This window comes from Echinops telfairi, unplaced genomic scaffold (genome assembly GCF_000313985.2).
Source record: "Echinops telfairi isolate 266 unplaced genomic scaffold, ASM31398v2 ScPeMD7_5592;HRSCAF=6446, whole genome shotgun sequence".
Classification (NCBI taxonomy): domain Eukaryota; kingdom Metazoa; phylum Chordata; class Mammalia; order Afrosoricida; family Tenrecidae; genus Echinops; species Echinops telfairi.
The window spans coordinates 23,791,455-23,806,657 of NW_022109491.1; the positions used below are offsets into that span (position 1 = coordinate 23,791,455).

The window sequence follows — 15,203 nt, forward strand, 5'->3', positions numbered from 1 at the left end:
CCCCCCGCACCCCCTGCAGCCTCTGTGCATTGGCCTGATTGGTGGATTTCCTGTACATGGAATCACACAGGATGTGGCCCTGAGTGGGTGGCTTATTTCACTTGGCACAATGGTGTTGAGGTTTATCCTGACATGCACTTCTGTCCCAGTGGTTTTGAAACTGTTTTGGGGGAGTGGGTGCCAAGTTAAAAATGGAAGGCAGGGCAGGGGTTCTTCCAGGCTGATTCCAAAGGTCGTAATTTTTGTTTGTATCCCTCCTTGCTTCCCACTCAGGCCGATGTGATCCTTCTTGTCACATGTTCTATCAGGTGAGAGTTTGTTCTTTAACTAGAGAGTGATGGTCTTGTAGCCAAGAGGGCATCAGCAAGCAGTGCCAGGCTTGGCCTACCTGGGGCAGTGAGCTGACAGACCTGTTTTCAGGGTGACTCGCAGGTTCACAGCAGTGGGGACTAGCCATGGCACAGCTGGCTGACCTGGCCCTGGGCCGGGCACTAGAGAGGCAGAGGCTGTGAGTTCTCACAACACTCCTACAGGGAGATGCGTAGATGAAGAAGAAACGGACTCACCCGGTGACTCGGGGTTTCCGTAACAAATGCCATGGCTTTCTAACGGAGTTTGCTGGGCTGGCGCGTGGTCAGTGGTCAGGGGCCAGCGTTCCTCCAGATAGACTGGGTGTCATCCATCAAGTTGCCTACCTGGTCTGGTACTTCCTTACCTGGTTTATGTCCCGTGCAAATAAGGTAGTGTAAATGTTTCCATAGCTGTGCCATCAGTGACTCAGTGAATGCCTTTTTGTTTGAGGGCCTTTGCTCAAGCCATTGACTTAGGTGCTCTGCGAGATTTACAAATGAGCTGTCTATTGGGCCTGGCTCTGTGGAGCTCAGTCTGAAAGAGGACTTACGGCAGATCCCCCACAAACTTAACACATGGCGGAAAACCAGCCCCTTACCACAAGCCCAAACTCACTGTCGTGGAGTCGATGCTGACTCACAGCGACCCTGTAGGATAGGATAAAACTGCCCCTGTGGGGTTCAGAGACAGAGCAGAAAGCCCTGTCTTTCTCCTGAGAAAGCCCCCTGGGGGGCGGGAGGGAAACAGCAATGTAAAAAAAATTTCTAAGATTCGGGAAAAGTATCCAGTGGAAGGACAGTTGAAAGGAAGTAGAAAGGGCTTCCAGCAGGAGAGAGATGGAGGAGGCTTTGGGAAGGAGGTTGCTTTAGTTTGCTCTAAGCCCCTGCAGGACTCAGAGCTCCGCAGCAGGGACATCATTCAAGGGATTACAGTATTGGAGGTGGACAGTCCTTAAAGGATTGAAGCTTGTTTTTGTTTCTTCTCACTGTCCCACTCCCTCAATTGCTCCCTGGTTTATTTTCATGCTCGTCTCTCCCTTGCTCCTTTGCTCTTTGTAGGGAGAAGGCTGAGCAGACCATCTGGAATCGTTTACATCAGCTTAAAGCCCTGAAGACAAAACGACCCCGCTCTCGAGTGCCGCTGAGGATCGGGATTCTAGGTACCCAGTACTTTCAGGTTTTGTTAGTTTTAAGCCTTGGGCTTTATGTTAGGCGGCTTTCTGTGTTTGTTTCCCTTAGAGACTGTATTCAGTCGCAACTCCACACCCCTGTCTGCTGGGCCCTCCTCCTGTGCTCCTCAAATGAAAATAAAGTATGTTTGGTTCCGTCAAAAAAAAAAAAAAAAGACTGAATTCCCAGTGGGTGAAGAAATCTTTTGTGCCCTGTACAGTTTTGGTGCTAATATCAGCGGCAGATGAGATAAAGCTTATCAAGAGCCTTTCATAATGCCTTGGAGTAATAGGTGTCCAGAGAGGTGTGCATTTTTCTTACAGTCGAATGATTAGGTGGGCAGCGTTATGATTAGGAAGGCATTTGAAGTCAGAAGGAGCAGTGTGAATTTACAGTGTGGTCACTGTCTGCCTTGCCTTCTGAAGCATGCCGAGTCCACAGCGACACTGCCAGCCTGGTAGCATTTGATTAAAGGTAGACCGAGTAAGGGTTACTGCTCCCACTGGTCTCTCCACATTGGGCAAAGAAGAGTGAAGAACATCAAAGCTGCAAGTACACATTGGACTCGTTATAGTAAGAGATGCCGAGTTAGCGGAAATGTACCAAATGTTTGCGCTTTTCCCTTGTGATAAAATACCCAACGTGAAGGTTGCCATGGTAGCCACGTTCAGGTGCGTTCGCTGGTGACATTGCTCACATGCAGGACCGAGGAGCCGTTCCCTCTGCTGGTTTCCAGAGGTTTGTCACCATCCAAGCACACTCGCAGCTCCTCCTCCCTCCAGGTCCATCGCTAACCGGCTTTCTGTGTCTCAGTGCCCTGCTCCAGCTCTGTCACAGAAACGCAGTCCTGGAATGTTTGTCGTCCCTTTGCGTCTGGCGGCTTGGACTGAGCCACGTATTTTCAAGGTGCTAGTCCATTTCAGGGCCGTCCCAGTAGAAGCCCCTGGGCGTGGGTAGCTGTAAGTGATTTCAGCAATCCCAGGAATCATGTTTCCGCAGAGTGTGCATCATCAAATGGACTTCTAGAGTTCTGTAGGCTGACCAGTAACCTGTTGTCGTGCCGGAAAGATCCCGGCACAGGTGGTCAGCTTCTTTTTCGAAAGGTGTTTCACGTCGTATGGGCCAGAAGAGGAGAGAGGCTCTAAGCGTAGTTGTAAGTAAGTTGGTTTTGAAGTACGTGTCTGGCAGTGAACTAGGCTTCCCTCGTGGCAAGAAGTCATTTTCACCTGGAAAAGCGATGATGCGTGTCTACAAAGGTCTTCAGACGCGGTTGAGATTTTCACGGGCACCCAGTGCTCTGGTGCCCCTTGCCTGTGTTGTGTTGTGCTGGTCCTCTGTGAGGGATGACGATGACGGGTCTCTTGGAGGGGACTCTCTGAGGAGTCCCTAATGCAAGCTGGCGATTCCAGGCACTGGGAAGCAGCCAGGAGAGGGATGCATTTGGATGCGGAGACTGTGCTCCTCTCGCCCCCAGGCTGCATGGCTGAGAGGCTGAAGGAGGAGATCCTCCACAGGGAGAACTCGGTGGATCTGCTGGCTGGTCCTGATGCCTACCGAGACCTCCCCCGGCTGCTGGCTGTGGCGGAGTCAGGCCAGCAGGCTGCCAATGTGCTGCTCTCCCTGGATGAGACCTACGCCGATGTCATGCCAGTCCAGACGAGCGCCAGTGCCACCTCTGCCTTCGTGTGAGTTCCTGCCCAAGGGGTGGGAGTCAACCTCCTTGGCTGCCTCTTGCTTTTCACATGCAGTTTTATGGCTTGGAAAAGTAACACGTGCACAGGGCGTAGAACACAACCCGTAGCGTACAGCATGGCAGCAGTTTTTTAAAAGAATGTTATTGGGGGCTTGTCCAACTCATCACCATCCATCCATCCATTGTGTTAAGCACTTTTGTACATTTGTTTCCCTCATTGTTCTCAAAACATTTGCTTTCTACTTGAGCCCCTGGTGTCCGCTCCTCATTTGTTCCCTCCCTCCCCACTCCCCTGCAGCCTTGTTTCCTATAGAATCTTTCCTGTAATATTCTTTGCACTTGTACACTGATACGGGGTCTTCCTCAACCTCCCCCCTTTACACCAGTGATTGTACTCTGTTCTGTAAACCTGTGTTTTTCACTTAAAACCTATGAAAAAGAGCCGAACGAGAAACCTATCCGGCTCTCCGGATCTTTTACGCAAGGAAAGTAAAAATCAGGTTCTGAAATAGTTCCTATTTATTGAAGGAAAAGGTACGAAAGTACAAAGAAGGCTGTAAGAACCACTGATAGACTTCTGCTGCCTCATGAGAAAAGGGCACCCTGCCTGTCCTGCGCTGTCCTCACAGTGGTGGTGTTTGGTCCATTGCTGCAGCCAGGCTGTCACTTGTCTTGTTGAGGGCCTTCTTTATGCTGCTCCTCTCAGTTGACCAAGCGTCCTAGTCACCATTTATTAAACGAGTCTAGTGACAAATACGCTCCCTGTTTTTTGTGTACATCATTCTTGTTCTTTTCCCATGTGCTTCTGTAAGGGTGCTTCTATGCATGTGTTTATAAAAATTGCTCTTCTAGTACTTAGTCTGATAACTTTTTCTTGATCGATATGGCGAATCTATAACCTTCCTGTAACAGAGGTTGATGAATGGATTATTGCCTGTTTCTGGAAAGAAAGTTGTATTGGAATATAGCTGTGCCCATTGCTTTATGAACGATCTCTGGCTGCCTTTGATACTTGGAGCCCTGGTGGCAAAGTCAGCACTTCGAAACCACCAGCTGCTCTGAAGGAGAAAGATGAGGCTGTCTACTCCCTTGGAGAGCTACAGGGGCATGAGCTGTAGGGTCGCTGTGAGTCAGCATCAACTCCATGGCAGGGAGCTTGGTGTTTATTTTTGTACCAGCAGAGTTGAGTAGTTGTGACAGAGACTGATTAACTAATGATTTTACTCTTGGCTGTTCATGGAATGGTGCAAATGGTTAACGTGCTTGGCTGCTGATTGAATGGTTGGAGGTTTGAGGCCACCCAGAGGCGCCTGAGAAGAAAGCCTTGTTGATCTCCCAAAATAACAGGCTTTATAAACTCAATGCCTTATCGCGAGGGTAGGGGCATGGGCTGGGAGGGGGAAGGGCGAGAAAGGGGGAATCCATCACAAGATTGGGTAGATAGCTGCCCCACAAGGGGACGAATAACAGAAGTGTGGGTGAAGGGAGACACCAGACAGTATCAGATATGAAATAATAATAACACTATATAATTGATCAAGGATGCACAAGGGTAGGAGGGTAAGGGAGGGAGGGGGAAAAAAGGAGTTTATAGTATAAACTGTGGGGATGCTTAGTAAAAACAATAGTTACCTAACTTGCTTTAATATTTTCAAACCATTGAATTGTAGGTACATACATTATATGTCAATTAAACTGTAAAAAAGATAAAAATAATAGTTTCATTTATGAAATCATTCTGCAGTGAACCCCATAGTATGGTTAATCTGTAATTATTTCCTTATGGCAATGGAGGTTTTTATATTCAGAATGCAAATAAAAGAGAAATTTGACTTAGACATCTCAGAGTTGGGTCAGAAACAAGTGAGCAAGACAGAGACCTGTGTTTTAAGCCCACCCATACATACTTCTTTTTGGCTCTGGAATGTATACATCCTTTCATCAGACCAACAGTAGAAAGCCCACGTGTGCTAAGGCCCTGGCCCAGCCCCTCACCACCGTCATCCCTCAGCACAGGGAACTGCGCCCCACCCCCTGCAGTTTAGGTTACGTAGCAGTGTTCAAGATGAACAAAGAAGGCTACCTCCGTGCTTTTGAGATCGCGGATCGGTCCAGGGTTAGTGTGGCACCTGAGGACTCGGTGCCAAAGGGCGATGCCAGGGGAGCTGTGACCTGGCCCCCCACTCATTTCCGGTGCTTTCTTCCCCAGGTCAATAATGCGAGGCTGTGACAACATGTGCAGCTACTGCATCGTTCCTTTCACGCGCGGCCGGGAGAGGAGCCGGCCTGTGGCCTCCATTCTAGAGGAAGTGAGGAAGCTCTCGGAGCAGGTGAACAGCCCTCCAGGCTTGGCCCGGGATGTGCTCGTGGGAGCCTGTGCTGCTACTTCTCTAAGTTGCAAAAGTTTGGGGCCACTCCTGGCACATAACTTGCATTTGCTGCCCACAGATGACAGCCACGCCCGCTGTGGACACTGGCTTAGGGGCAGCAGGGTGGAATGGAAAAAGCACAGGCCTCGAGTCAGATGATGATGTGAGCTCCGGCGCCACCTATCTCTCAAAAGTCCCTTAACCCTTGGCTTCAAAGTACACATCCCATCGTGACAAGAGGATAAACAATACCTTCCGTCAGGGTTACCGCACGGCTCAGGATTGGTTTTTAAAGGACCGGGGCACACAGTGCATTTTCAGGGTGTGACTTGCCAGACTGTGTCTCTACCTTACGGAGTTCTTCCAGGTCTCAAGTTCACTTTGATTGTGTTGTTGACAACAACACCAGGTCAGCAGTTTGAACAGGTAACTCCAGTGGCACTGACGCTCTTTGTCATCCTCCTTTTCCGCGTGGTTCCTCCCCTGTTAACATCACCTCGCTGTGCCCGCAGGTCCCTAGCTAGTCTTTCAAATGGCTGGGAGTCAACCTGATCCTATATAGGTTTAAAAGAGCATCTTGTTCAAGGCATACCTTTGTCACCAGTGAAGCTAAACTGTTGTTGGATTTTAAGATGACTTCGGGGGAAATTTGTGGTGGAAGATGTAAGATGACCTCAGGGCAGTAGTTTTAGGGATTTAGGAGGTCTGGAGCCCCTGAGATGGTGAGTTTGGACCTGCATTTTGCCACTTGTGATCAGGAGTTTTCAGTAGACTCTTTAAAGAAATGTTCAGTAATAATAGCCAGCCCTGTCAGTTCTTCTCTGGCCTCACAGCCAAGAAGGCAATCTTTCTTCCCCTAACACATTATCACCGGTCTGGTAGGCGCAATTGTACAGTGATAATAAGTAAAGATTATAGTAAAGTCATAGAGAGCATGAGAGATAGAAGAGAGATTCAAATAATGGAGTCAGACACATTTCATGGTAGCAATGCTCAACTCAGCCTCACTTGGTGGTCCACGTAGAGAGAGATATATTTAGAGCTCACCAAGGCTTTTATATTCTCTGAGGATATGCAAGCCCCCTAATTACAGGTGGAGACATACTTCACAGGAAAGGTGCTATAGGTAATACACTAAAGGGAGGGGGATGATCTAGGGGTATACATGCAATTGGAAGAGGAGGGATGGGGGTATACCTGTGACAAGATGGGTGGATCCTAGATTTAGGATGGCAGCCTAACTGGATGTCACCAGGTCAGTATGACCTGTTCTCTAGCTCAGCTATAGAGACCATTAGCAGTAGGTGTGAATGCCACCTATAGGAATCAAATCAATGACTGCAAACCTTTAGGGAGAAGTAGCTTATTGTCCTTAACAGCAGGGAGCAGACCTACCGTTTGGGACTACACTCTAGTCCGGCAACTGACTGCTTTCAGGGAGGTAACTTGACAATTATTTACCATTAGCTGCAAGCAATGTCCTAAATCTAACATATCTGGGGGAGGTGGTTTGGGAGAAATCTTACTGTTTCCCACACTTGTGTAGCCTCCTTCTCTTCATGACTGCTTTGTCTGCTGCTCCAGGTGAATCAACACCAATTATGAATGGATGCTCTGCTTGCTGGTTTCTGTGACCCCAGGTACTGCACAATGAGCAGACCAGAAACATTGAACACGCTGCCCCGAATAATGGGTGTGCCCATGAAACCATGACCCTAAGCCTCCACCCCAGGAGCCAAATCCCAGAAGGCAGTTGGTTAGCAGCCTCAGCAACTACCCTCTTACACTGTCGTTGCTATGACTATATCTGTCACACGACTTTGGCCAGTTCAAGTTTTCACAGGTGTATCTCTGCTCTGGTTCATCTGGCAGCTGAGGCAGCTCACTAGTTGAGGAACTGAGTCTAGGCGAGGAGAGTGAGTTGGACCTGAGATCGGGGCTGGATAGGGACTCCTTTTCCTCCTCACAGTAGTGGACCCTGGAAGACTGTCCCTCCCCACAAGAGGACTCTAGGTGGGCTATGGAGCTTTCCTTCCGTTGTGGCCGTCCTGTTTCCCTCACTCGTTCCCAGCTGGCTCTACCTTCGTGGTGCCTCCTGGCGGAGCTCTTCTCTTCTCCCATCCCCACGTTGTTTCCCAGTGTGGCCTCTGGGTGCTCAAGGCCACTTTTTATGCCCCTCCCTTCTTTGAAGAGCACCCTTCCTCCCCGCTGTAAGCGCCAAACCTCACTTCTTTAGGTTGTTCAGTTCGATCCATTGCAACCCCCTTAGCGTACCACAGTGCTTCACTAGCAGTTTGGTTGGCACATGATGTACACATCATCCAATCCAATAGTTCATATCAAGGAGAATTGTATAATCTTTACTTAATGCCCCATCGTTTATCCTGCTCCTTCTCTGTGTTTTCTCTTCTGTCCCTCCTCCTTTCCTAACCGGCACTTTATCCTTGGGTAAACTTTGCTGCCCTTTTAGTCTGAAAAGGTTGATGATTCTAGCTCAGGGGAGTTAAGTTTGAGGCCTGAAGGATGACTAAGGGCCACAGTCCTGGGGGCACCACCAGTCTCTTTCTGGCCAGGAAGCTTGCTTCCCTTTTAGGAATTTGGGTTATTCCATGCTTTTCTCCCACTCTATCCAGGACCTAATGTGTCCAGACAAACCCTTCTGAACTGTGTTCTTGGCTCAGTGCTTCCCTTTTGTTCTCATAAGGTATGAGTTGAAAGAACACGTGCATAACACCTCCCTAGTGTTACTGCGCCCCTTAAAGACCGGTCTACCACCGTCTGGCTGAAAACAGGCCCTTTCAAGGTGACCCCTTTCTGAGAAGTTGGTCATGGTGGTGGGCAGTGGGCCCTATCTTATTTATCAGGTGTCAGGTTCATGGAGACTGGTGTTCACATGACCCATCTGTCCATCGGACTCATTGTCTCCATGGGTCTTTGATTTCTTCCTCCTCTCCGGATGGCGAGTTCACTGCCTTTTAAAAGGACACATTGACCTTTTGAGATAAGGCCTAGAATGTTGCACACCTTGTGCTGCTCTGGTTTCCTCGTGCTGTCATCTAATGCTTCTGCATTCCTGTAAACTGGAAGTTCACTGTGGAAGCTTGATTGGATTTAGGGGAGGTATTTTGGTAAGAATTCTGCAGTCACAATTATATCGCGTCAACTGATAGAATGTCATGAATGAACCGTTAGTACTGAACATTGAGTGCAGTGCTTTGCTATTTAAAGAATGTTTTGATGCTGGCTTGTTATAGGAGGCTCTTGTCTGAAGTTCAGTTCCTTAGGCAAGATGCTTGGGTGTGAAATTCTTGGTTTAAAGACAACATCGATATGGATGTTTCTTGGTAGAATCAGTTAATTTCTAAATTAGTGATTTGGAGTGAAGGTGCTATGTATTTTTATTTATTTATTTTAACCAAGGTCTTTCAAAAAAAAAATTCTTTAGCTATGACAGAAGAAGAGATTTATTGAACCTTTATTATCCTCGGCCATGAGTGAGACCAGAACGAATCCAGAAGATTATAGATCGGTTCAGAATGGACCGATTTGATGTGAGTAAGGTGAGGGGTGATTGAAGAACGATGGGATTTCTGGCTCCATTGAGACAGAAGTTCTAGACAGCGCCTGCCGTTAACTTGTGCCAGTGTCCCCGGCCTCTGGTGTCTCACACTCCTGCAGCTGGTTTCTGTGGGCCCACACGCTGGTGTGGACTTGGACCCCTGTCACTTCTCTCTCCTTTTGTACTTCGCTTGTGCATTCGCTTCCGCCGCCATCTCACTCGCATGGTCCAGTGTGTTCTAAAGAGATGGTGCTCAGGCCAAGAGCCGTTACCAGCAAGCCTTCAAAGGTATCTCCAATGTTTTTCTTTGCTCCTTTTCAGGGGTTGAAGGAAGTGACACTCCTTGGTCAGAACGTTAATAGTTTTCGGGACAATTCCGAGGTCCAGTTCAACAGTGCCACGTCTACCAACCTCAGCCGTGGCTTCACCACCAACTATAAAACCAAGCAAGGAGGCCTACGTTTTGCTCACCTTTTGGATCATGTCTCCAGAGTAGACCCAGAAATGAGGATCCGTTTCACCTCTCCCCACCCCAAAGACTTTCCTGATGAGGTAAATGGCGTGCCAGTTGAGTGGGAGAGTCCAACATCAGTCTCTTTAAGCAAGCCAAAGTAGGGAGGCAACACAGACCTTGACTTCTGCTCCAGGGGTCCTGTGGTGAACTGTAGACCTCTGAAAAGATCGCAGGTCTACCTGTGTGGATGGGATAGGGAGTGGGGGGTTGGGGAGGGTGTTCAGGCCCCTTGGGGGTACAGGGGGGCTGTGCAGAGAATTTTGATCACCAGGCAGCAGCTGTGAGTGAGTGGTGGAGGGAAGCTGGGGAGGGAGGCACTCTGGAGCCCAGCTTGTCCACTGCTTTGCCAGAGTGTTGGACAGGGTTCTCTAGAGAAACAACACCAGGACACTTACCATTTTAGATAGATAGATAGATAGATAGATAGTAGATACAACATAAGGAACAAACAGCTATGTAGTCCACAGAGCAGTACAGATGGCTTAGTGCAACTCACTGCTGTGAGACAGTTGATACACTAGCAGTCCTTCAACTGCTGGGTGGAAGTCAAGGAAGCAGACAGCTGAGTCTTCTGTAGAGCAATACAGGCAGTCCAGCCACAGGCAGCAAGCAGCAGGGCAGGTCACCAACAGTCAGCCAGATAACAGGGTCCGACAGTCCCCAGCTCAAGTGATGTGTACATGAGCAGTGTGGGGAAGCAGGTCTTGAAGGAGCCTCAAACTACAGTGACACAGTCCATGGGTTGGGGGTCCCACAGGTAGTGTAGCTCGCAAGTTGAAGCAGAGAACTAGCTCAGGTAGCCGCACACTGGTTTGATCATCATAGAGCAAGAGACAGAAAGGCAAGAGTCCCTGAGCCATTTATCTCACTGTCTTTCAATTAAACTGCAACCTTATTAATCCCACATGTGTTTATTGGCCAGGTTGGCACACTAAACCTACCTATCATAGCCAGTGTGACTTCCTTTGTCATCGTCCTCTGTAATATGGGGTTTATTATGATCTGTTTCGGATTGTGAACTAGAAACAATGTATTCAAGATGCTCCACAGGGGAAATCTACCCTCCCCCCCCTTTTGGCAGGTTTTTGGTGTGGGTGAAATGTCTTAAGTTTTTGGCTCACTGTTAGCTTTTCCCGCTGCACTGTGTGTCTTCTTGAGTTGTAAAAGTTTCTTATGGATCTTGTAGACAGATGCGTTATCAGATGTGTGTGTGTGAGTTTATATCAAGAAAATGGCGCACACAGTTGTAGAAGTTGTCTGACCCCAAGTAGGCTCCGAGTCTGAGGTCCAGTGCTCAGCTGGAGGCTTCTCCTTGCGAGGGCAGCCTTGTGGGCTGAGGGACTCAAGGTCAGCACTGGCTGGAGAGGAGCGTGAATCCCAGGTCAGCAGTCAGACTTCTGACTGGTGAGCCGAATGGCTCCAGGCTGGCAAACTAGAGGGCAGGCTGCTGACAACTCCCAGGATTGGCAGGCATTGTGGAGGCTGTTGGTACACGTCCGAAGAACCAGAGGCGGACGAACCAGTTGCAGCATTCAGACCCGACATAGAGCCTGTACCCCTTTCCAGCCTCCACTGGGAAGTAGGCCATAGCCCCGAAGAAGCTTCCTTTCCGTTGCACCAGGGCTGTGACCTGAACTAAGGGTGTTCATCCCACTGTCATTTTTTTATAGCTGCTTGGCTGCTCCCAGCAGATCCCACCCTGGAGTAGATTACACTGTGCTGGGTCACATCGTGGGGCTTTTACCAGGCCTTAGCTGCGAAGCCATTCCACATCTTGACCCACCCAGGTTGACGCCACAGTAACCTTGTGTAGTTTTCAGTGTGGAGGCCTTGTACGTCTTTGGTGTGGATTATTCACGAGTGTTTTATATTTTTAATGCTGTTGTCAGCGAGGTATTGTTAAAGTGGGGAGTGGGGAGCCTGAACCTTCTCCAGACTCAAGCATTACTGTGTGACTTTACATCCCATTTTCCAAATATCTTATAAATAAAATTTGCTTTAAATTTTTGATATAAATATATGCACGTAATATTTTTTAATGGAAAACTGGAAAAAAAAAACCACAGTTAAGTAAGAATTTGAATACAGATTTTAAACTTGACCAGATTAGGCCTCAGGCCTTGTAGCTGGCTGATCTCTTGCCTCCCAGTGGCATACACAGAAGGAACACATTTCAGAGTTTTAGCAGAATCAGGAACACATTCTAGATTTGTTTTCTGACTTCTTGTCCTCCTGCTCTTTTTGGAATCTGCTATTCTACTTGGGGTTTCTCGAAAGAAAACAGCCAGGTTCCTAGTTGGATGAACTTCAGAGGAATGGCATTGTCATTCCTCTTTGTAATGCCCAGTATCTCAGGGTAGTCTTTTTTTTAACCCAGTTTTATTGGCACATGATTCGCATCATACAATCCAGTCATTCAGTCATGCCAAGGAGTGTTGTCCAGTCCTTATCACAATCAGTTTCAGAACATTTTCCCCATGATTAAATCACCTCTAAAATAAGTTGTGTAATCACATTCAGTTCTAATGTTCCCTCCTCCTCCCGCCTTCATTGTTTATTCCTGAAGTCCCCTCATCTACCCACCCTTACGTCCCCTACAAATCTGTGTGTGTTGCTATCTCTGTGCATTCATTCCTGTGCTTCACACACTGGTAAACCCGACAGAAACAATAAAGAACAAAAGCTGAATGAGGTGGTAAGGATAAAACAATAGTAATGCAAAGGTAAAAATACTAACAATGAGCAAGAAAGAAAAGACCTCCATCAATATTTAAAAATCCAGGGAAGGAAATTTTGTCTTGGAACAAGCAAGAGGTCCTTGCACCTAGAACAAATTCAGGCTGGGTCTAGAGCAGTACAGTTCCTCATGTTGTGGAACCAATCAGAAAATTATTTTTGTTGCTACTTCCTAACTGTAATTTTGCTACTGTTATGAATCAATCGTTCGACCCCCAAAGGGGGCGAGACCCACAGGTTGAGAACCGCTGGTCTAGCGAGAGGTCAACTGGCTGAGTATCAAGTTTGACCCAGCCTAGTCAGGATTACAATGATCTATGTTTGATAGGAAGGCTGTTCCAGACCTTTGCCTGGGGCTCGAGGGGATCTGTCAGTGGCTCAGTCTGACTAAATACTCTGCAGGGGGCTTGGGCTCCCACTGTCCTCCACAGCCTCCACAGATTGGGTGTTCACAATTTTAGCTCTGATACTTTTCCCTTCGTTGAAGTTTGTTATTTTTATCTTTGGATCACATAAGCTGCTGTGCTGCTTCTTTGTGGACTTATTTGATTCCTCGTTTAGATGGCTGCTTGTTTGAAATACAAACCTTTAAGATAAGGTGACCAGACATCACGCTTTTGGCGGGACAGTCCCGATTTTTAACAATTTGTCCTGCATCCCGCGGCGTTTTATAAAAGTCCCGATTTTTGGAAAGAATGCACGACAAGTTAGGGTATACGGTTTTCGGCTGCCATGTGGCTATTTCGCCAGGATATGAGTTTTATCAATGGTGTCCTGCTTTTGTCCCACTTTACCAATGTTAAAATCTGGTCACCTTAGATAAAACCAAAAATTCAACTGGCGATCGAGTTGATGCCAACTGACAGTGACCCCATAGGAAGCGTAGAGCCACCCCTGTGAGTTTGCGAGACTGGAACTCTTTCCAGGAGTCAAGTGCCGTCTTTCTCCCCCGGCAGCTGGTGGTTGCACACCTCACCTTGCGGTCACCAGCGCAACCTGTGATGGTTGTGCCGCCAGGGCTCCCCAATGAACGATAAAGCGCTTGTTAAAGGTTGAATGTCAGGTGAAGGAAATTCTGTTTTGCCCACCAGCATCTGACCCATGTGCTGGTCCTGTCTGTCAGCAGCTCATGTCTTAGGTTCAATTTACTGTCTTCCCTCCATTCTTGGAGAGCAGAGATGTTCTCGGGTGAAATATCTGTGACAGACAGAAATGTTTGAACAGAGGAAGGGATCTGAGTAGTTCGTGTGTTTGGTTTAATGAGCCTCTTGTTTGGAAATGTTGATCAGAAACGGCAGTCGTGTTGTTTGTTTCGTTAAGTTTCTTTGGTGAGGTTTGTGACGACCCATAAAGTGTTCTATTTGCTTAGGTTCTGCAGCTGATCCATGAGAGAGACAACATCTGTAAACAGATCCATCTGCCAGCCCAGAGTGGAAGCAGCCGGGTGTTGGAGGCCATGCGGAGGGGGTGAGACTTTTTTTTATCTCTTTCGGACGATCTTTTAAAAAAAATCATTTTATTGGGGGCTCATACAACTCTTATCACAATCCACACATACATCAATTGTGTCAAGCACATTTGTACATTTGTTACCCTCATCATTCTCAAAACATTTGCTCTCCACGTAAGCCCCTGGCGTCAGCTCCTCATTTTACCCCCTCCCTCCCTGATCCCCCCTCCCTCGTGAACCCTTGATAATTTATAAAGTATTATTTGGTCATATCTTGCACTGTCCGATGTCTCCCTTCACCCCCTTTTCTGTTGTCCAGCTGGTGAGACTTTTAAGAGGAGAGGAGCATGCCGTACCTTCTCATGTTTCCTTAATGACCAAGCAGTGTGTGTACTGCTAGGAACCTAGCACCGTGTGTAACACATAATAGCTTCTCAAAACAGTGTTCGTTCCAGTCTTTGTTCTCCGAGTCAACCCCCGGACGGCGGAACTGTACCTGTTCCCCTCATAAGCACAGACCAAAGGTTGATTTCTCATTTCACTTGTTGACCATATATTTATATATTCCCTCTCCTGGTGTGCGGCACACTGTTTACTCGTCCAACTTTGAACAGTCATGGTTCTCTGTCTTGGGATTTAAACACAGTTGCATGTGCTTGCTGACATTGGGGATAATAAGAATCGCCAAGACAGTGACTGACGGGAGAACAGGACCTATGGGAAGCCATGTGCAACAAGTACTTTGCAAACAAAGAGGCTTAGAGGTGCTCTTACCTTTCAGTCTGTTTTGATTCATCAATTAAATGAAAAAGGCAATTGAAAATAATTTGTGTACTTGGACTAAAAATTCCTAGGCTCTAGATGAAATAACAGTTTAGAGTTTTGATCCAAAATGTATATAAAGGTCAGCAGACAGGCCTGGAGCTATTTATAGGCCCCTTTTTTCTTCATGTCTATCTATATAAGATAGGCAAAGTAAACAATCCCGACGAGAAAACAAGGGGACCGATGGTTTCAGGGAAACAGGGGAGAGTGGGAGGTGGGGAAATGGGAGGAGGGAGCCAACAAATCTAGGGACAAGGGAACAAAAAGAGATCTAAAAATTGATGGTGAAGAGAGTGTAGAATGGTGGGGTTTGATCAAGTGCAATGGAGCTGAGAGGAATTACTGAGAGCCAAGTGAAGGTTGAACATGATAGTGGGACAGTAGGAAAGTAAAAGGAAATGGAGGGAAAAGACATTTAGAGAGGTATAAATACAGGCATGTATATATGTAAAGATGTTAGCATATATTAATATAATAGATATAAATATATTTATATAATGATATATGTATTAATATAGGACTATGAACATATTTATC

General features: G+C 47.3%; 1 protein-coding gene across 1 annotated transcript in view; it reads left to right on the plus strand.

Moving 5' to 3' along the window:
• CDK5RAP1 (CDK5 regulatory subunit associated protein 1) overlaps positions 1 to 15,203 on the plus strand; it is a 35,380-nt gene that overhangs the window by 6,164 nt on the left and 14,013 nt on the right. The window contains exons 4-9 of the mRNA XM_045295523.1: positions 274 to 308; positions 1,410 to 1,510; positions 2,995 to 3,205; positions 5,423 to 5,543; positions 9,463 to 9,693; positions 13,761 to 13,858. Of these exons, the coding sequence (XP_045151458.1) occupies positions 274 to 308; positions 1,410 to 1,510; positions 2,995 to 3,205; positions 5,423 to 5,543; positions 9,463 to 9,693; positions 13,761 to 13,858 (797 nt within the window). The remainder of the gene's footprint in view (positions 1 to 273; positions 309 to 1,409; positions 1,511 to 2,994; positions 3,206 to 5,422; positions 5,544 to 9,462; positions 9,694 to 13,760; positions 13,859 to 15,203) is intronic.